General features: G+C 37.7%; 1 protein-coding gene across 1 annotated transcript; it reads left to right on the top strand.

Moving 5' to 3' along the window:
- The first annotated feature begins 3,813 nt into the window (after positions 1–3,813).
- UBE2G2 (ubiquitin conjugating enzyme E2 G2) lies at positions 3,814–22,489 on the top strand. Its single transcript, XM_060768024.2, has 6 exons — positions 3,814–3,985; positions 7,616–7,651; positions 7,741–7,786; positions 15,391–15,509; positions 18,746–18,886; positions 20,424–22,489. Exons 1-6 carry the CDS (start codon positions 3,943–3,945, stop codon positions 20,534–20,536), a joined length of 498 nt encoding a protein of 165 aa, XP_060624007.1. The 5' UTR covers positions 3,814–3,942; the 3' UTR covers positions 20,537–22,489.
- The last annotated feature ends 50 nt before the right edge of the window (positions 22,490–22,539 follow it).

The raw sequence follows: 22,539 nt of genomic DNA on the forward strand, positions 1-22,539 counted from the left end.
CCTACTTTTCAAGGTATAAACATCCATACACATCAATGTTTCTCATAAAGCCTAGCCCTTTGTTTTTGTCAACTTGTATTAGAAGTTAGCTCGTGAGACTTTCCCTCAAGCGTGTATTCTGTTTCAGCAAGAAATGTGTACTATGAAAAGTACATGATCTGTTATGTGTGCATGGTTATGCTCTGAAAACTAGTGGTAGCAGAGGAAATGCTGATGGAGTAAAGAGCAAGGCCATGTTTTCTGTTTATTGCTGCAGAAGTAGTGATGCCGAACCTAGTGTTGATACTCAGTTTAGTCACAGTTCACACCGACAGGTTTTGAACAAAGTGATAGTTATCCAATCGCTTTTGGGGGAAAATATAGGCAGATTGAAAGCTGATTCATGCTCAGCAGTAATTACACATTTGTTAGCTACAAGAAACCAAGAACCAGTTCCAGTATAATATTTTGTAGATTTGAGATTTTATTTTCCATTACTGTACTGTGTTGTGCATATACGCATTCTCAGAAACATCAAATAAGATATCAGTGTAAAGTTGTTTCCCAAATGATTTCCAGAGTCAAACTGCACTGAGAAAACGGCACTTGAAATTTCTAAAAATGTGATATGCCCAAACTTTGAGACATTGGCAGTTCCCATAGGTGCAGTTCTGCTTTTCTATGCTGCTACCAACTTTCACATTTAGTAACACTGAGGTTTTGGAGCATGCGATATAAACTTGAAATACATTTGTTCTATAGAAAGTCTATTTCTGATTTTAAGATGGTTTGAACAGGATTTCAACTTCAGTATTTGCTGTCTATATCAGAAGCTCTTGACTACTATATATCTCGTAACTGGAATTAAATTTTACAGCCAGTTTAAAAGTTTCTTGGCTACTCTGTTTATGTTGAGCATAAGTAACATCTTATTCATCCAAAAATTGATAGTTGCCAGCATATACATTGAATAAACCTTAGTGAGTGGATTATATATATATATATATATATATATATATATATATATATATACTTACAGTGAAAATTGTTAATATCTTGAAAGTTATTTAAAATAGATACAATGATACGGTGTACAAGTATAGAAGGGAATGAATTATTGTGGCTCCAACAAACCTCTCGTGTTTCATGAATCTTGCAACTATAGAGAATGCAAGTGAATAAGATATGTGTGCAGATTGGAGCAGGCTGTGGCAATTTAAAGGTGAATCATACTCCTGAGGCAGTTCAGAGGGCTTTTTTTTTTTTTTGCTAGCAAAAGGTGGTCTGTCTTGGAAGTCATTGATGACTATGGAATAGATTTCCATTTATCTTCAAGCCTCAGATGCATTTCCTTGACTGCAGCTAAAAGTAGAGGAATTCCTTGTTTTATATGACAGCTGAATTGGGATGTGTACTCTCCTCCACATTTGTGTGTTTTTGCAGATTTGGTTATTTGTGGGTTTGATTATATTCTCTCTAGGTCTGCCAGGGCAACTATGATTATCTTCCGGAGGATGCTAGAGGTGTTTCAGGTTTTTAAAAAGTGTATTTGTGCTTTTCCTACTTTCATGGAGTTCTAAAAATAAGCATAAAACTGATAAATAAATAAAGCATAAACAAATTTAAAACTAATAAAGGGAGCACAAGGAGCTAAATAATTTTGGACCAAAAAGACAACAGCAACTATTGTGTGTAGCAGTTCTTCCTCTGCATGAGGCAGGGCATTGTGGGCAAGTGTACAGATGCTGTGTGTGTTCTGCTCCACAATCACATAAGGTGGAGGATTCTTCTAGGTAATGCCATTTTGCCAGGTTTGTCTTTTGATCTGCCAATTCCACTTCTGTTCAGGGACTTCTAAGTTGCCCATTCTTGGTTTGCTCCTGGAGGCAGACCCTCATTTTGGGGGGGGGGGGGATCCATTTGTGATTTCCTCGTTAGACTTGTCCACAGCTGCATGGTATACGGTAGACTCCTGCAGAGGTGAGAGGATACCTCTTGTCCTTTGTTGAATTTTGTTGAATTTTCCTAGTGGGTCTGTAGAAAGTTTGTAGGTTGTGTTTCTTCATCAGCTTCTCTATGCGGTCATGTATGGTAAGAACACTTCCTCTGGGTGGATTTTTGTCTTTCTTGGCTTGTTCTTGGCCTTGCAGCTCTTCTGATGAAAGCCTTTGACAACACATTAAGATTTTGAGTTGTACGGTTTTTCCTTCAAACAAAGCCTGCTTGTGTGATAAGCTGGGATTCAAAAGAACGGCCTAGTCGATTTAATAGCATCTTCTCACGTATATACAGACTAACTGTCCCCTGCCACGCGTTGCTGTGGCCCACATGGGGGTTCTGTGTGGGTGGTTTGTCCCAATTCTATCGTTGGTGGGGTTCAGAATGCTCTGAGATTGTAGGTGAACTATAAATCCCAGCAACTACAACTCCCAAATGTCAAGATTCTATTTTCCTCAAACTCCACCAATTTCACATTTGGGCATATTGAGTATTCGTGTAAAGTTTGGTCCAGATTGATCATTGTTTGAGTCCACAGTGATCTCTGGATGTAGGTGAACTACAACTCCAAAAGCGAATTGATCCCAGATTGTCTGGTTTGAACTGGAGACTCCAGTGCCAGATAATCTGGGATCAGGACCTGGGATACAGGGTAGTGTAGATCTAGCCTAAGACTGATTTTAGCTATGTTTTACAGAGCAGTGATAAGATCAGATACAAAGTGTACTTGTATTGGTGCTTGATGACATTTCATTGATACATTATACCAGTGGTTCTCAACCTGGGGTCCCCAGATGTTTTTGGCCTACAACTCCCAGAAATCCTAGCCAGTTTACCAGTTGTTAGGACTTCTGGGAGTTGAAAGTCAAAAACATCTGGGGACCCAAGGTTGAGAACCACTGCATTATACCATAATTACCTTTTCTTGGGGAAATTCTCCCCTGTATCATATTGACAATATCTGCAGTTTGCTTTAGCATGAATATACTGCACAGGTCCCTTCTACACTGCCGTAGAAGGGCACTACAATTCAAGCTGGAATGTGTCCAGAGGAGGGCGACTAAAATGATCAAGGGTCTGGAGAACAAGCTCTATGAGGAGCGGCTTAAGGAGCTGGGCATGTTTGGCCGGAAGAAGAGAAGGCTGAGAGGAGATATGATAGCCATGTATAAATATGTGAGAGGAAGTCACAGTGAGGAGGGAGCAAGCTTGTTTTCTGCTTCCCTGGAGACGGATGCGAAACAATGCCTTCAAACTACAAGAGAGGAGATTCCATCTGAACACGAGGAAGAACTTCCTGACTCTGAGAGCCGTTCAGCAGTGGAACTCACTGCCCCGGAGTGTGGTGGAGGCTCCTTCTTTAGAAGCTTTTAAACAGAGGCTGGATGGCCATCTGTCAGGGGTGATTTGAATGCAATATTCCTGCTTCTTGGCAGGGGGTTGGACTGGATGGCCCATGAGGTCTCTTCCAACTCTTTGATTCTATGATTCTATGATATAATCCAGCTTATCAAAGCAGATAATCCACTGAACGAATTGACCATCAATTTGGACACCAATACACCTATCAGGCCAACGAGTGACCATCACTCATTAAAAACACAGCAGAAGGGACTTAAAAGCCAATAAACAAATAATACATTACAACGCATGAGCAAAACCACAAATATATAGAAACATACACATACAAAACACATATACACAGACTGGGTCACAGCAACACGTGGCAGGGGACGGCTAGTGTTAAAAAAATCTCCTTATAAACCAGTCTTTTCTTTTAGTATATCTATGGGCTTCCTTGAAAGGCAAAGACTTCCGGTCTGGGTCGACATCCGCTCTGACAGGCGAACCGGAAGTGCGGCGCTGGAGGCGCCCGAGGCGAAAGGAGTTGGAAGCCAGGGGCGGGAGCGAGGTTTCCAGCGGCGTCTCTCGGCCTTGCTCGGAGGCTCCCTGGGCCGCTTCGCCATGGCCGGCACCGCGCTCAAGCGACTCATGGCGGAGTATAAACGTGAGCGGAGACGGGAGAGGAGGGGAGGGTCGTGGGAGACATTATAAAACAGGCCTAGGCAAACTGGGGCCCTCCAGGTGTTTTGGACTCCAACTCCCACCATTCCTAACAGCCTCAGGCCCTTTCCTTTTGCCCCTCAGCCGCTTAAGTCGTAGATCAGTTTTGCCCCTCAGCCGCTTAAGCGGCTGAGGGGCAAAAGGAAAGGGCCTGAGGCTGTTAGGAATGGTGGGAGTTGGAGTCCAAAACACCTGGAGGGCCCCAGTTTGCCCAGGCCTGGTGTAGATGCACTTTCTGCCCTCACTACACTACAACTCCCAGAATTCCTTGCCATTCTCAGGCTGATGGAAACTGTAGGCCTCTAAAGTATTCGAGTAGTCGTAGATCAGTTCTTCCCCTAACACTCTTCTTCCATGGGTTCAGGAATCCCAATTCCCAGAATTCCTGAGCATAATCCCAAGGAACAGATGCTTTTGGAAAATGAAGTCTAGAGTTTGGGAATCATTGCGTGTAGTCCCCCCCCCCCCTTTTCCCAGTTTAATTGGGAAAACTATGGGTCGAGTAATAATAATAAATTTTGTCTTGTCGAAGGCTCTCACGGCCATGATCACTGGACTGCTGTGAGTTTTCCGGGCTGTATGGCTATGTTCCAAAAGCATTCTCTCTTGACGTTTTGCCCACATCTATGGCAGGCATCATCAGAGGTTGTGAGGTATATTGGACAACTAGACAAGGGAGGTTTATATATCTGTTGAAAGTCCAAGGAGGGAGAAAGATCTCTTGTCTGTTGGAGGCAAGTGTCTCTCTTGACGTTTTGCCCACATCTATGAGAGGGATCATCAGAGGGTGTGAGGTATATTGGAAACTAGACAAGGGAGGTTTATATATCTGTTGAAAGTCCAAGGTGGGAGAAAGAACTCTTGTCTGTTGGAGGCAAGTGTGAATGTTGCAATTAATCACTCTGATTTATTTATTTTATTTCGAACATTTTTACCCCGCCCTTCTCAACCCCTAGGGCAGTGGTTCTCAACCTGGGGTCCCCAGATGTTTATGGCCTTCAACTCCTGGGATTTCTGGGAGTTGTAGGCCAAAAACATCTGTGGACCCCAGGTTGAGAGCCACTGCCCTAGGGGGACTCAGAGTGGCTTACAATTAGTAACAATTCAATGTCGTCATAAAATACAATAGCAAAAATAACAATTAAAACCATGAACATTAAAATAAAAATTAAACAGTATACTTACAATCCATTTAGCTATTGCCAGTCTGGTGGCTATTTATCTAGCCATATACTAATGATAACCCCGCTTCACTTATCCAAATCCACTTCCAAGCCATAGTCAAATATTATCCATTGTCCTTTAACCTGATTGCCCAAAGGCCTGGTCCCACAACCACGATTTTACCTTCTTTCTGAAGGTGAGGAGGGATGACGATGATCTAATTTCCCCGGGAAGCGTATTCCACAGGCGGGGGGCTACCACTGAGAAGGCCCTGTCCCTCGTCCCCGTGTTTGAGACAACATGTTTGAGACAACAAACGTGTTTGAGTCAACTGATTAGCATCGCAAAGTCTTGCAGCTTCAAGGCCTCAGCGATTCCTGCCTGGGGGAATCCTTTTCTTCGTGATCGCATCTTCCCCTATGAACCAGTGCGTACCTTGAGATCTTCTGGGGAGGAACTGCTCTCCCCCCTCCCCTCCCCGCCGTCTCATGCACGGTTCGTGGGGACGAGGGAGAGAGCCTTCTCAGTGATGGCCCCTCGACTCTGAAACTCCCTCCCTGGGAAGATCAGATAGGCTCCCACCTTGTCCTCCTTACGGGGTCAACTAAAAACCTGGATGTTCTGGTGTGCTTTTGATTAAGCAGCTCACCAATAACTTTCCTGTCCCTACTTGAAGTTCCGCACTTTACACCAGCCCGCACTTTACACCGGCATATGTTCTACTTCAGCATGTGTTATGACAGTATTTTCTGCCCAGTTTACTGTATTGTTGCACTTTCCTGCGCTCCTGTAAAAATGTATGGCACTCATTGAATCTGTACCTCAGCTATGTTTCTTTCTAAAGGTACCGCTAGGGGGTTTTTTTTCTTTAAAAAAGAGTGAATGGAACAAGAAGAACAAAGAAATAAGAGGATATTATATAGGAAATAATGGAAAAAGAAAAGAAGTTAAAAAGAGATCCAACTAATTTTGAACCAGACAAGAAACTAATAATGTAGAGAAAGAACAAGATGGAATCACAACGTTAGATGTAGAAAGAAAGTTAAGATACACAAATAAAACTACTTTGAACAAGCCAATACATCAGGAAAATGGCTAGTGTACAGAATAAAGAAAAATCAAGAAAATACACAAGAAAAGAAAGTGACATCTTTGCTTCCTGATGGTTCACTATACTAATTATTTAAAATATTGTATAATGTCACTTAGTAGCTAAGTGTATATGGTATATATGAAACATATTTCCATACTTCCAAAATATCCTATGGCCACATGAGAATTCAGAGTTCACTATTCTGAGCACCTAATCCAATAGTTATACATTTGCACTAGATTGGCTCATGGTTTCAGATATTCTCGAAAAGTACTGATTACTTTGATTTGTTATGTCATTACATTGGTTGTATTTGGGAGAGCTAAATGATAGGCTAGCTCAAATTCCAGTTCAATTATATAAAGCAGAAACAAACCTGTTAGTCAGGTAAGTAGTACATTAGATGAGTTTAATGTTATGTTAGTTAATCATGAGACATATTCAACTGAATTGTCAACTATGGTGACAATTCACCATAGTGCTTAGTGGTGGGATAGATGTTTTGAATGTAAAGATCTTATAATAGGAATCTTCAATTGGACTGGGAAACCCTTCAATCAAAAAACCCAGAGAGCTGCTGCCAGTCAATATAAACCTATATGAAGGAATGGTCTGGCTCAATATAAGGAGCTTCCTTTGTTTCTACCATGTGAAAATGTGGAATGTAATAGAAAAAAACACGATATTGACAATCATCATCATCATAGGCTATCACAAGTGTGATTGTCTTCCAGAAGTAGAGTCTTGGGGATGGATCTGTAAGTGACTGTAGAGACCTATTCTGGATCCGCATGGTCATCTTGCAAAATGGATATGTATGTGACTAAACATGTGAAGCTACCTTATCTAGGGCAAGAGCAAGGCGGTGGCATTTTCCAGTGCCAAACATATAATTAATTTAGCTGTCATGCACTGAATTATGGTGGCTCAGATAAGCATAGGTGAATAAATAAAACATTGATGCTGGTGTTTGCATTTTTTCCACTAGAGAGAGCAATAACTCCTTTTTTCATGGTGTTTCTTTTCTCTAGTCATTTTTCCATTCTAGTTCTAGAAATTAATATTAATTGACACGTATTAATAGTTACAATGTAGAGAAAAGTGAGATAATAATTTATATGTGATAAAACAGAAAATAGTTGTTCAAAAAATGCAAAGTACTTCAAAAAGTTCCCCTTCTCTTCTAGGCTTGCTATTTAGTCATTGTATAATGATTTGTAATTCCATTCTCATTGCAGACTGGTGAATGTCTTGTGCTTGCTTTTTTAAAGTATGTGTTTTTCCAAAAATACTGAAGACATATTTTCTTAATTTTAGAGTTGACTCTGAATCCACCAGAAGGCATAGTAGCCGGTAAGGGCTCTCTTTTATTCTTTTATTTCTTTACTTTTGAGTTAGATGTCTTTTGAGTCAAGTAACGCTTTTGTTTTTCTTTAAAACAGGGCCTATGAATGAAGAAAATTTCTTTGAGTGGGAAGCATTAATAATGTAAGTTATTCAGACATTGTGCATTTACATTATGTCTAAATATGTAATGAGTTGTACTCTTGGGCATTACAGAAGAAAAACCCTGATCTTCTAATAAACAATATATGTTAAAGGTTCACTTGGAAATTTGTCATTTTGTATGTACATATTAATCCACTCACATAAGCATTGTAAAGATAAAAACTGTCCACTTGCAAATCGGTTGTAGGATTCATTGATAAACTTTTTTTTGTATTATATAAAATCAAAAAGAGTTTGCAAGCTAAGCACACCTTTCTTCAGTTTGCTCTTAAATTGTTAATGTTTTCAATGTGATGCCATGAAGAACTTCGTTGCTACAGGAATAGTTTGTAGTAATAAATACAAAGACACTTAAAATATAGTGTGTATATGAAGATAGCAACTCACCTATTTAGGAGACTCAAAAAATGAAGAGGGAAGATATTACTAGTGTTTTAGCCTTAATCTCATACAAGCCCTCAGTATGTACAGATTCTATATGCATTGATGTGATCAACCATGATGTATGTGTGTGTGTGTAAAAAATTCAAAAACCAAACTTTGATTTTGCCATTGTGTATAAGGTACACTATTTTATTATGTCATTATATATAGAAGGATTTAAGTATCCACTGATTTTGGCATCCATGGGGGTCCTGGAACTAAACCTCAGCAGATAACAATGGCCTACTGTGAACAGATAGCCAAACATGATCAACAAAATATATTCTGGTTTTTATTTACATTAAATAGGGAGTGAAACAATTATAATTGAATCTATATGGATGCTGCTTTTGTTTAAATTGAGTATGTAGTTCTTCTTTACCATTTCATTTAAATCCAGAGTTGGACCTTGGCTTTCTTTGCCATAGCCGCAGTCTTCTAGGACCTTCTCCCTACTGAGGCTTGTAAATTGTTGAACTTGTCAGTTTTTGGAAGTGCCTGAAAACATTTGCACTTATGGGGTGCCAGCTCAAAAAGAATGCAAACAGGAAATTGTTCCCTTAGTTCTTATCCTTCAGGCTCACCTTAACACAAGATTGAGACATTCTGGCCCACAGGCCTGTCCCTTTAGCGCTAGGTTGTTACCCTATGCACTATCTCCTATAACTGATAGTAGTTATGTGATTTCATAATTGATCATATTCCTGCTTGTCGCTGAAGAAATGAAATCTTGTTTAGGAATAATGCAGGGCAACATCACCTTAATGTTTTCAGATTTCGATGTGTTACAACCTGGAATTGAAGTAGATTTAATTGTCATTGTCAGCCCCTTGATACATGCAAGACCCTCAACAATCAAATATTTATTTAATTTTTGTGTCAAAAATGTTTTGTAGCTTTATAGTCTTGAGATTATTGTATACATCAAGTGATATCAATATCAATTAAATTCATTTCAGTGCTAGGTTGTCACGACCAGCAAAAAAGAAATGTCAAAGTGGATTTGGGGTGGGGGTGGGGGGGGCGTATACTTTTTAGGTGCTTTATAAGTAAGATTGTTCTTTTTATCTTTTTGGTCCCATTTCGCTATAATATGGTAGTCATCGTGTAATAAGAATGGTTATTCTAAAGAAGAAATATAATATTAAACATTCTTCTCTTACTTCTCCCTCTGTCTTCTTCCAGATTTACTTGACACTTTGTCATGCTGCTTTATAACCCATGTGAGAGGAGAACTTTGTTTTTTTATAGACAAAATCATCACGTGATCTTGGGATAGCTTACAACAGTTCAGGGAATAAATGAGGCAGTTTTAAAACAGAAAGATCAAAACATAAAATGCTGAAAAACAAAAGCTGCTAGTACATGTCTAAAGATAAACAGAAAAGAAGCTAGTTATGGTTCAGAAGAAAGAGAACGTAGGTGGGCCTCTGGGAAATTCTGGATGTTTTAATAGCTGATAGGCATTTCACCTTTAGGAGGGCTTTTAAAACTAGCGTTATAGTTCATGCAGGTTGGAGAAAGTGTTCCTTCTACTGTTTGGGTTTAGGAGGCTTTGTATTTCTGTATATTCATCTTGAATTAGACTCTTTGACTCATACATTTGTGGAAGTAGAAGATGTCTCAATAAAAGATAGCAATAGTTCAGGTTTGGGAATATAAACATTATTTCTCCTCCATGTCATTTGAGTATTGTCTTGTCATTTTCAATTAACTGAAAACATGAGGACAAGTGTTGATGTATTTTCTATCTCTTACCAGAGCATACTGATTTAACATATTAACTTCAAAACTAATGGCATTTGAAAACTGTTAGTACTTGTTACCACAACAGTTTATCACACTAAAATAACATTAAAATGATCATTGTTAGAACTTGGTTAGCCTAAAGGCTCCTCTTAAAAATAACAAGTACAAATTTAAACCAATATTTTAAAAAGCTGTCTAGAAAAGTAATTATATTTTAGTTAGATATAGGTCTTGCATATGTTTACTTGAATTTGGAATTCCCCTTTGTAAATTGTGAAATGGGGAGAGAAGGGGATTGCAGCTGCTTTTGGAAAAACAGAAGAAACTGTTCATAAATGTGCTTAAAACAATTATTACAGCATTAACTGACCTCCCATGTTTTCGTTCCATTAGCAGATGTTTTTATGAAGATTCTCTACCCTCTTATTTTCAGTAATTGTATGTTACTGATATATTGCCAAGTTTTTATCCTATATTTTTGCACTTTTTTCCTGTGCCACTGAAGTGAAGCCAGCATTAATTTCTTAAACTTTTCAAGTTATTTTTATATTTTGAGTTGTTTACATAATGTTTCTAGCTAACGTTTATAAACAAAGTTGCACCTAACTGTTGGAGCTCTTTATGATTTTTGATTTGGCAGAGCAATCGGCTGCTTTGAATGTGTAGGTCAGTAAGGAAATTACTGCTTGCTTAGTTTCAGTATTTAACATTTAATTAGAATTTTTAAAGTATTGTGGTGTAACTATTATTCTTAATATTTAATATATAATACAAAGTAAAGCCTGGGGGAGAAATTAGAGAATATATGTGGCGCCATTGGTTAAGTCATGATTCTTTAGAAATATTTATGTTCTCACTTTTAAATTTAAAGAAGGTTTGTATTTCTGGATATCCTGGGAAACATTAGAATTCTGCATATTTTGCCTAGGCTTATGCTTATGTTATCTGCTATTTATTTTATAATTCAGATGTGCAGTCTTAATCTCTTCTTCCTTCTTACTGTAATCTGGGTAAGCAGAAGGAACTTAATATACTTTCTTTTGCATTTCCCCCAGCCATGAATGATTTTATTACTTATCTATTAAAAAACGGGATGGATTTGGAAATATTAGTTGCAAAAAACAAACAAACACTTTTGATCTAGAAAGATTACAATGTGCCATTCCAGGAGGGAAAAGTCAGTTGCAGCTCTATATATGGATGTCATTTTATACTATAAATAGCAATATGTCAAACTTTGTCATGATAGTGAACATTTGAGTGTTTCCTGCTTTTATGATGGAAACTATCTCATTTTTCCCAGTTCTGTGACAGAGACAATATTTCTTTGTAAACGTTGGCTGGATAAATTCTTTTTCTCTCTGCTACTTTATATGTGCTAGTACTGAAATATGTGTGTGAGTATCTAAATCATTGCTGCTGTTGCTTTGGAATTTGATAGTGCTTTCCTCCTCCCTCACTTTAGCTTTTTTCCCTATCCTTCCAATAAATGTCCTAAATGCTTGTAATTGAAATAAAACCATAACAGAATAATAAATATGGAACCAGAACTAAATATAAGCAAGAAAAGAAGGTTTCTTTTATTTAAAACAAATGATAATTAAACCTTTTAGTACAAAATTAAATATATTATTTATTTTACTTATATACCACTTTTCTTACTCCTGGGGGACTCAAATCAATTCCCAACATAATCAATGGCAAAATTCAATGCTTTACATGTATAAAACAACACATATCAAAAGAATAACAATGACAGTATATTAAAACCATTAAAATTATAAAACTAAAACAACAGTCACACACAATACATACAACAATTCAGAGGATATCTTTAACTACTTCCATATTTACATGTTTCTGACATTCACCAAATGCCTTCTTAAATAACCAGATCTTAAGTTGTTTCCTGAAGGCTAGGAGAGAGGGGGCCAATCTGATCTCACTGGGGGGAGTTTCACAGCCAAGGGGCCACCACCGAGAAGGCCCTGTCCCTTGTCCCTGCCAGTCACACCTGAGAAGATGGTGGGAGAGAGCAGGGCCTCCTTGGTGTTCTAGCTGGCTCTTAGAGGGAGATGCATTTGGACAGGTAAGCTGGACCAGACCCATTTAGGGATTTACAGACTAAAGCCAGCACTTTGAATTCTGCTCAATTGCAGAATGGCAGCCAGTGGAGCTAACACATATGCTCCCTGTATGTCGCTCCAATGAGCAATCTGGCTGCCGCCCGTTAGACTACTTTAGGCTTCCAAAAAGTCTTCAAAGGCAACCCCATGTAGAAGGCATTGTAGTAGTCTAAACAAAATGTGATGAGAGCACGGACCACTGTGGTAAGGTCTGGCTTCTCAGGGTATGGGCACAGCTGCCACATAAGTTTTAATTGTGTGAATGCTCCCCTGGCCACCACCAAAACCTGAGGTTCCAGGCTCAACAATGAGTTCAAGAGAATTCTCAAGCTGCAAGCCTGTGTCTTCAGTAAGATTGCAACCCTGTCCAACACAGGAGCACTTCTGTCTTGTTTGGATACAATTTCAATGTGTTCACCCTCATCCTTGAATGTTTCTAGGTTTCCCATATTTACTTACTAGTATAGCTTCGATTCCTCCCTAGAGTTATATTGTCCTTAACTTTTTGTTTAGCTAGATTTTGTTTCAGTAACCTGATGCCAGCAGCTCTGCTTGCTGAAGATAATGAGAGGGTACCAGAATGGGGATTGGGGAAGGGCTAATCTAGACAGGGTGGCTTCTGTTTGATTCATGTTCATCAATCTAACTCTTGTAATTCCCATTACAATTTATGTGCAATTAGCTCTGTAGAAGTTTGTAGAATAGGAGACACTCACTCAAGACTAAGTGAATCACCTTTGTGTTTTTAATGGCATTCTACTTTCTCCCAGAAATGGAACCCAAGGTACCTATTATTAACATGTTCTTTAAAAAGTGTTTTTGAAACGTCAAGCAGATCAGAAATTTCTGACTATTACCTTCTGCCACTGCTTCTGCTGCTTCTTATCCATGTTGGGGATCTGGAGGGCTCATAGAAGAAAGGGGGGGGGGGAAGGGGAGGGGGTGGGAAGAAAGGAGAGAGAAAAGGAAAAGGAGAAAAGGGGCAGAGAAGGAAGGAGAGTGGGGGGAAAGGAAAAAGAAAGGTAAGTAGGAAAAGGAGGGAGAAGGAATTTAGAAAACATAATGTAGTGGTTTTTACCTCGAACTATGGTGCTGAATCCCCTGAGTGATTTTAAACACACCCTCTCAGCCTCAGAGGAAGACAAAGGGAAATCCCCTTTTGAATAAATCTTGACAAGAAAACACTGTCAGAGGTTCGCCCTAAGTCTGAAATGACTTGAAGGCACACAACAACAAAAACCTAATTAATCATTAATTATACCTTATCAGGGAAGTGGGGTGCTAAAAGCCTATTTGTGGCCCCAAGAGACTTATCCTATCTAATTTTGGTTCCTTTCTCCTGACATGTGCAGGCCTGATCTAGGACAATGTAGACACATTTTCAAAGTGACACTTGTGTTCATCTGCTGCAGCATTAAAATAAAGAGTGAGGGATAAAGGAATCTAGTAGCATCTTTAAGACTAATTGATCTATTTTAGTATGAGCTTACACAGATTTCATTCTACTTCCTGAGCTATACAAATGAATTTTATATTAATGCAACAGATATAGATGTATCATTGTACATGTGGGAAAAGTGGGTTTCAGAAGTATGTTACATGAAAAGTGATTAAGACGGTATTTCCTAATTTTCAGAAAAGGAACAAATGTCCTAGGCTTAAGGAAATGAGTCTGGGGAAAGAGAAAAAGATTGAATATATGACAGAAGGAATGCAGTCACAGAGAAATCCTAAATTCTGCATTCCGCTATTTCCCTCTTCCGGTTACTACAATTGTGAAATTCTTTAGTTTTTGTTCCTATCAGCTGTGCACAGAGAGAAAGTTTTAACAATCTTTAAAGAAAGCAATACATGGCTGCACATATGAAACATTTCATATTCAGTCATTTTGCTTTCCAGATAGATGGCCAGTAGTATTTGGGTGTGTTCTGGTACAGCTCCTCTTGGGTGTTCTTCATTTCAAGAGCCTTAAGCTTAGACAGCCCATGCACCTAATTATATACCCTGAGGTTGCTTTGATTGCTTGAGTTGTATTAAATTGTAACATGTACACCTTTTTAGGGCCATTAGGGGAGTTTCTCATGAGCCTTAGTTATACAGTGTCTTTTAAATAGCAGCCTCTGCAGCCTTTGTCCATGCAGCATAGCAGCATCTTCAAAGCGGCAGGATCAGCACCTGCCGGCAATATCTTGACGTGCAAGCAGTAAAATCTGGAACATGCCTTGGAGACAGATTTGAGTATAATTGAATAAACACACCCTGGTAATTAAGCAGTGTGTTGTGACCTTCCTAGTAATTTAATGTGCATGCTTTGATTTCTCTCCCCTTCAGCTTTTGTTTTAGGTTAGTGAAAATGGATAAGAACAAGTTAACTCTTTATATTTAAGATTTCTGTCCAACAAATTGATTGTGTGAACCTTATATTGTGCATTGATTCAAAAGTTTGGCTGCCAAGGCCTGGAAGGTCTGCTCATCCAAATGCATATTGCTGATACTGTGGGTACTTTTGTAGATGTGGAATGCAAGCAGTAGAAACGTGGAAGCACATTTGTCAATTTTTAGATGTGGAAGCAAACATGCATGAAGCAAACACCCAAAATTGAGTAGTTACTGCTCCTATAACATGAAAAAGCTATTATCACTGAACCAGGTTATGGCAGTAATTAGATTGCAGCCTTTGGGATGAGGGGGACGTGATGGGGTCTAAATATCCTAAAGGCGCTAGATCCCATTTGACATTCAAAGCTAAACATGAACAGCTCTGGGTAGTACTTGAATTGGAGATTGCCAACAAATACCAGGTGCTGTAGGCTCTATTTCAGGGGAAGGGACTAATAAAACCACCTCTGTATAACAACAACAACTTTTTGTTTATATTCTGCCACCATCTCCCATAGGGACTTGGGGCAGCTTACAAGCACACAGTGGTGCCATACAACATATAAAGACCAGTATAACAACATTAAAACTATTAACACATTTTAACCCAAACATAAAATTAACAAGAGCAATATAATCAATAAAACATGGCAATAGTCGTTAATTAAAAGATCCATACAATATGACTCTCTGATTCATGGAGTTCCCATAAAGTTACAAGCAACTTGAAAGGACACACACACAGAGAGACTCCTTTGTAATGCTGCGTATTTTGACAGTAGCCTATTGTAATCAAACATACATTTCATGCTTTCATTCTTAGAATTAGTATTTTTGAGCAGGTTATAAAGCAGTGCGGAATGCCTCCTGTTATATATATTTAATACTCTCATTTGCTTTTTTTAGGGGCCCAGAAGACACTTGTTTTGAATATGGTGTTTTTCCTGCTATTTTGAGCTTTCCTCTTGATTATCCTTTAAGTCCTCCAAAGATGAGATTCACATGTGAGATGTTTCATCCCAATAGTAAGTTTCAACAGTAGATCATAGCATTACCTTTTCTACATAAGTAAAAAAAACCCCATCAAATCGTTATTCATATTGTCATTCATTTTTTTAGACCAGACAACAACATATTAAATAACCTATTGTTTTGACTTATATTTTAATGTAGGTTTTTTTTTTAAAAAAACAGTACTTAATGGAGATGTCACTTGGTTTGTTTAGTTATCTCTTCACACTTTTAACAAAGTTTTACACATTGGCCAGTGTGACCTAGGAGGTAGAAGTGATTCTTCCACACAGAAACCACCCTCCTCCTGATTCTGAGCTTTGTCAGTGATTACAATAAGCCATAGGAGGTTTCACTAGAGACCCTTGTGGCTCTTCCACAAGGGTCATCAAATGTAGATTTGATGGGAAGCCTATGAAAGATTGTTCCAAAGTAATGGTTAATCTTCAGAGTGCCACTGATTGTAGATTTTGCTGCAGCAAACATGGCATTTTCTTTTAAGGCACATGTTTCTACAGGGTTTATCCCAAAAGCACCATTTCAGATATTCCTCAATTATTCTGCAGTACAGTAAGATGGGAGTGGAGTGGGTTGCCTATGCTGCACATTTCTTTTCATGTGTCAAAGAGCCAATCTCTGTGAATGGTGCAGACACATTCATAAAGTTACAGTGTATGTGGCTGCTTGTCACAACTGCTTTGACCCACTTTCCATGTGCGAGTATGTCCCTAATTTGCTAATTTCTAATTCTATGTTCCTAATTTTAAACATTTATGGATTGTCTTATTAACTGCTTATGCTACTTTACAAACATTGAAATAAAATTGTAAATGTTATAACTGAAATTAAAAAATAATAGCATTTGCAGTTGGTAGATTCTGTATGCGGTTGCCTTTGCTCCTCTTAAAATCAAAGAAAACTTGGCCAATCCTTGCTTCTCATGTCCTATCTTTCTTGGCATTGCATGGTATAAAATAGTGGTTCTCAAATTGGTCATCCAAATATTTGGACTTCATATTTCAGAGACTGCAGCCAGATTGGCCAGTGGTCAGAGATTCTGGGAACTTAAATTCAAAATATCTGATCCAAAATGTGAGAATGATTGATCTATACAATAAGAGATCATGGAGAGTTGGAGTGTATAAGCTTGCCTGACAGCGTCCACAGATACTTCATTAAGATCTTACTGTAGAAATGAGACTGCTTATGAAGATCTTTTGTGTTTAATATTAAGACTGACAGATTTAGCAACAGTTAATTTAAGTTTCCATTTCATTTCTAGTGCTATTTTATCTTTACTCTGAAAATGCATAATTTCCATCTTGAAAGGCAAACTAATTCCCAGATTCTTAATCTTCCTTTTTTTTAAAAAATTGTGAGCTTTTTTCCTTTTAACATGTTGTAGACCTGCACAGCTGAAGGGAAAATCTGAATATCTGCCTGTCAGCTTTTAACCCCCCTCAAATATTCTGTATTTTTGGTGAAGCATAGCTGGACAGAAAGAAATTAAAAATTGAGAGCCAAAGTTTTCCTTCAGTTGTTAGGATAGAATAATGTTAATAGTTTCTATTTATGATGTGACCCATCTTCATCAAAGCTATTAAAAGCAAATAATAATAATAATAATAATAATAATAATAATAGAGTAAAATAACGGAAATGTAATAATAACAGTAATAATAGATTAAAATAATAAATGTAGTAATAATAGAGTAAAATAATAGAGTAAAATAATGTAAATTTAATAATTGAGTAAAATAATAAATGTAATAATAATAATAACAATAATGATGGAATAAAATAATAAATAACTTTGACTCGAGTATAAGATGAAGGAGGCTTTCTCAGCCTAAAAAAGGGCTGAAAAAATCTGCTTATACTTGAGTATATATGATATTCATGTGGAAGATTTCCAGGAAATATGATAATTTAATCAGGTTTCTCTTGTAACAGACTGACATACTCTCCAGTTCATTGTATTTTATATTGTATGGCAGATATACAATTAACCATCTGTTTTCCAGGACAAAAAGATCTCTAAAACATTCTTAGCAACAACAAAAGATTTTAACATGGCCAAATGACTAATAATGTTTAGATAGAATATATGTGAGAAATGTTTTTTAAAAAAGCAAGTATATACATTTCTTGGAAGCTGATGTGTTGATTTTCTCCAACTCATATGAAATAGATATATGAATGTCTGTATAGCAGGACTGGGCACCTGTAGCAGATCTGAGAGGAAAATTATATGTCAGAGGATCTTCCAAAGGCCACATGGGCTGCCAGTAAACAAACTCAGTAATGCTCAGCATTCTACTTCTGATTTTGAAAAAAAAAGTGTTAAAGTGTTAAGCCCTAAACAGTTCTGGTCCAACTTACCTGCCCAAATGCATCTCCCCTTATGAACCATCGAAGACTTTAAGATCGTCTGGAGAGGCCCTGCTCTCAGCCCCGCCTTTGTCACGAGTACGTCTGGTGGGGACGAGGGACAGAGCCTTCTCAGTGGTGGCCCCTCTGCTATGGAACACCCTCCCAAGGGAGATCAGATCGGCTTCTTCGCTCATAACATTTCGGAAAAAACTCAAGACATGGCTATTTGAGCAAGCATTTGTAAATATTGAGTAATGGACATAAGAAATAAATTATTATAAATTATTAAATAAATTATTGAAATAATAATTTAAATTATTACCATTAAAAGCCACTGTATTTCAGATAAATGTGGAGGAAGTGCACAATTTACCTATTTCATTTAATTTTTACTAATGTTTCCACTAATCTGAAAAACTACACGATGAGACTGGACAATGTTTTTAATGAGAATTTATTGATTTATGTTTTATTGTTACTGTTACGATTTTATTGATGTTAATGTTTTTATATTGTACTTTTGTTTCTATGGCATTGAATTTTGCCTTGTAAACCGCCCCGAGTTGCCGGAAGGCTGAGAGGGGCGGTATACAAATACAGTAAATAAATAAAGGTTAAACAGTGTTGAAGCGTCCCATAGACTATTAGAGATTGCCTAAGATGCATCTGGGCCATAAAGACAACATATTTTTTTCCTCCTGTTTTAGAGGTTTTCTTAGTCTTTGCATTAAACGCATTGTGAGCATTCTTTATTTTCGAGTGCAATATATTTCTGTTCTTTGGCTATTAATACTAGGCATAATTAACATGTTCCCTTTCTACATTTTTTTTAAAAAAAACATTTGTCATAGGAAAACATTTCTGTTCTTTTTTTCAGTTTATCCAGATGGGAGAGTATGCATTTCTATTCTTCATGCTCCTGGGGATGATCCTATGGGCTATGAGAGCAGTGCAGAACGATGGAGCCCCGTACAAAGTGTAGAGAAGATCCTCTTGTCTGTTGTCAGCATGCTGGCAGGTATGGAGCAGCATTTAATCTTCAGACACTAAAAAAGGCAGTCAGAACAAGGGCGATTTCAAGACTTGTCCAGCTTTTTCTGAGTCCAATCTGAGTTTTGCTGGTGCTGCTCTTTGGAAGCAAAGGTTACATTACTCTCAGATGCTTTGTGACTGTGCAATGGCATAAGAATTAAAAACAGAAATCACCCCAAATACACCGGTATTTTATTATCTGAAAGGCTGAAAAATCTATGTGCAGAGCAGGCCTGATGAGCTGCATCATGGTGATATCAGTCAATCTGGCATTGAAATAATCATTTAAATTATTACCATAAAAGCCACTGTATTTCAGATAAATGTAGAAGAAGTGCAAAATTTACCTATTTCATTTTATTTTTCCTAATGTTTCCACTAATCTGACTTTTTAATTAACAAAATCCAAACACCAATGTAAAATTAAAACCTAAAGGTGCAATTGACATGAGGATACAATTGTTCATTTCAGTGAACTAAGTTGACCAGTAGGTTTGCTGGAATTGTTTGTGATCCTAATATGGATAGTTCTTTATGGTTTCTATGTCACAACTCTATCAATAATCTTTGATTATATTATGATGTAATTACAAAGTTGCATGTTTTGATGCCTTCTTTTCCCACCTTCATTTAGTACAAAAGGGATAGACTTGCTGTTTTGTGCCTTCAAGTGATTTCTGACTTTGCAGTGATCCTAAGGCAATGCTATCATGGGGTGTTCTTGGGAAGATTTGTTCAGATTGGGTTTGCCTTTGCCTTCCTCTGAAGCTGAGAGAGTGTGAATTGGCCGAGGTCACTCAATGGGTTTCTATAACTTGCTGGAATTCAAACCCTGGTCTCTAGTCATAGTCCAATAAATGCAAGTTGTTTCTGGTGTGAGAGAATTAACTGTCTGCAAGGACATTACCCAAGGGACGCCTGGATGTTTTACATCCTGTGAGAGGCTTCTCTCATGTACCCGCATGAGAAGCTGGAGCTGACAGACAAGAGCTCACTCTGCTCCCCGGATTCAAACCACTAGTCTTTCAGTCAACAGTCCTGCCAGCACAAGGGTTTCACCCACTGCGCCAGCGGGGGCTCCAGTATTTAAACCACTACATTATATTGGCTCCCTTGGAGAGATTACATTTAAATAGTACTTTATTTTTCCCAGTTTGAAAGAAAGTACAAGTTACAGTATGATTTATTGCACATTGTGATGCGAAGTTTCAAATTTTCTCCATTCATTTATGTAAGATACAGAAATGCTTGGAGGACATGTAAAACCAAATTTCAAAAGATGCTCATGTTTGTAATGATGGACTGTGCAATCTGAGTCTATTATAAAATCTGCCCAATAATATTCTGAATCCTAAATTACTCTTGTGGATCAAAGTCTTTATTTCTAGAGCAGTACATAGTATGGACACTGGATATCTTCTACTGTGGGTGCTTGTAATTATTGTGCTCCCCTCTACATAGGCAAATCCATTAATGTCCCACTTTTAAATATTGTTTTAACTTTTCTGTATTTTCTATTTCAGAACCAAATGATGAGAGTGGAGCCAATGTGGATGCCTCTAAAATGTGGCGGGAAGACAGAGAGCAATTCAACAAAATAGCCAAGCAGATTGTCCAGAAGTCACTTGGGCTTTAAAAAGGAACGTGAACCCTGAAATGTTTGACAATCGGAGTGTTGAATTTTTTCATACAGCTAGACAAATGTAAAATGTGGTGGTATCAAAAGGCAAGTCTTGCAAAATATTGACTAGGTTTCATTATCCTGTTCCCCTATATGCATTCCCATCTTTTTCTCTATGAAAAAGAAATATCTCTCCCACTGAGACATATCTGTGTCTGGAATACAACTGAATTTAGTTTAGCAGAAAACTTTCCTGGCAGAAACCAGGGAACTTTACATTATATTCATCTTTTCACTTATAGTGTGAATGTTTTTTTGCTCAGTTGCTGGTAGTGAGATTGAGAAGGGCTATCTATTTAAAAGTGCTCAAAAGCATAAAAATGTTTTAAGCACAATGGGAATCAGATTTTTGGAAATGCAAAACTGCCCTGTAAGAAGACCTTTCTTCTTTAACGTAAGAGGAATTTCTTGCCTTCTAAATACTACGAAACAGCTTCATCTTGAAATTCAATAGAAACCGAATTAAACTTTTGGACAAGATTGCTTTATGAGCAAGAGATTTACTCTTTGAAACAAGAGTAAATCAGTGATGATGTGGTCAATGTAATCAGTATTTTTCCTCAGGACAACGCATTCTTCTTCCCTAAATGAGTAACTCTTTAGGTAGCTACTTATGAATAACATCAAACACCTCATGAAACACAAATCGAACTTATTACATACCCATCAGGTTTGATGTTATCGGAATAATATTCCTATAAGTATTGACTTCCTCAAACCTGTCTCCCTGCCCGAAACAGATGCTGGAAACAACATGTCTATTGATGTTGCAAAAGAGCAATCACTACCAGGTTATTTTTCAGTTCCAAATTGGCAGAAGTTGTTCTAAAATGAAAGGGTGTCTTGTCTTTCCTGTGAAAGAAAACTTAGTGAACAAAATCCAGCATTAATACTTCTGAATTAGCAGGAATTGGTGGTTCTTAGCATCTGTTATTGGATTCTCTTTCTGGAGCTGTGGAATTGGTCTTGATGACAACTGTTTAAAATACCTATGTATTTGTACCATAGGAATGAAAAATAGTGCTCTGTTCTTGTTAACTGAAGGAACTGAGCATTAAAGAACCTTCCTTGTATTTCATTTCCAGGTTGCAGAGCAGCTCCCAACCATCTTTTATAATGCAATATGGCTACCCATTTGGTACTACTTTGGAATGCCACGTTACAAGCTTATATTACAGGAAATATGATGGATGGCTCTTGCAAGAAGTCAGTTATTCTTATAGTATTTACACTTGAATCAGACTTTCAGATGTAAATAGATAACAATGAAGGAGTCCGTCAATAGAATGTTTTATTATGACAGTTCACATGATATATTTCCACATTGAACATCATTTGACAGCCTTTGTTCAACTTATACCATGTGTAGATCTGTAAGATTAAGTGAGAGACAATTGGCCAATCCAGATATTACTACCTTAGCATGCCTTCCAGTGAAAATAGCTTGCATGCCCTAACTGATCCACAGGGAAAACTGAATCCAGGCATGGAAGCAGGCTGTACGAAGATCTTACTCTGTGAGAGTGGTTTTCCGTGAGAGGAGTGCCATTGGAGCAGTGTCAGTATCGCACTTAGATTATTTCCTGTTTAGGAAGTTTTGGGGAAGAGATGTAGCTTTGAGTATGGCCTGGAATGTTTGGATTGAATAGGTATTAGTATTTGTCCAGTATGCCATCCACAGCTGTCGCTGATCTCTTCACATAGAAGAGCTTATTAAAAGATCGAGTATAACTTGAAGAACAAAACATGTCAGCAATATTCTAATGTATGAGTGTATTGCTTAATGGTTATTAAAAATTGATATGACAGCTATCCTACTCTTATACAGTGTTCATGTATTTAAAATATGTTGTTTTATAATGGACACATTCTCTTAATGAAAATAAATGCATATTTTCCTTAAAAGTAGAGGATTTATATCAGTCTTTTTTTTGAGCATCCTAATGTAACAAGAAATG

Source organism: Anolis sagrei, chromosome 3 (genome assembly GCF_037176765.1).
Source record: "Anolis sagrei isolate rAnoSag1 chromosome 3, rAnoSag1.mat, whole genome shotgun sequence".
Classification (NCBI taxonomy): domain Eukaryota; kingdom Metazoa; phylum Chordata; class Lepidosauria; order Squamata; family Dactyloidae; genus Anolis; species Anolis sagrei.

What these genes read in the sequence shown, in the direction of transcription:
- UBE2G2 (XM_060768024.2), top strand. Translation starts at nt 3,943, where the DNA reads ATGGCCGGCACCGCGCTCAAGCGACTCATGGCGGAGTATAAAC. An exon ending in ACCAGAAGGCATAGTAGCCG is followed by an intron (nt 7,652 to 7,740) that starts GTAAGGGCTCTC and finishes TCTTTAAAACAG; the next exon opens with GGCCTATGAATGAAGAAAAT. An exon ending in TGTTGTCAGCATGCTGGCAG is followed by an intron (nt 18,887 to 20,423) that starts GTATGGAGCAGC and finishes TTTCTATTTCAG; the next exon opens with AACCAAATGATGAGAGTGGA.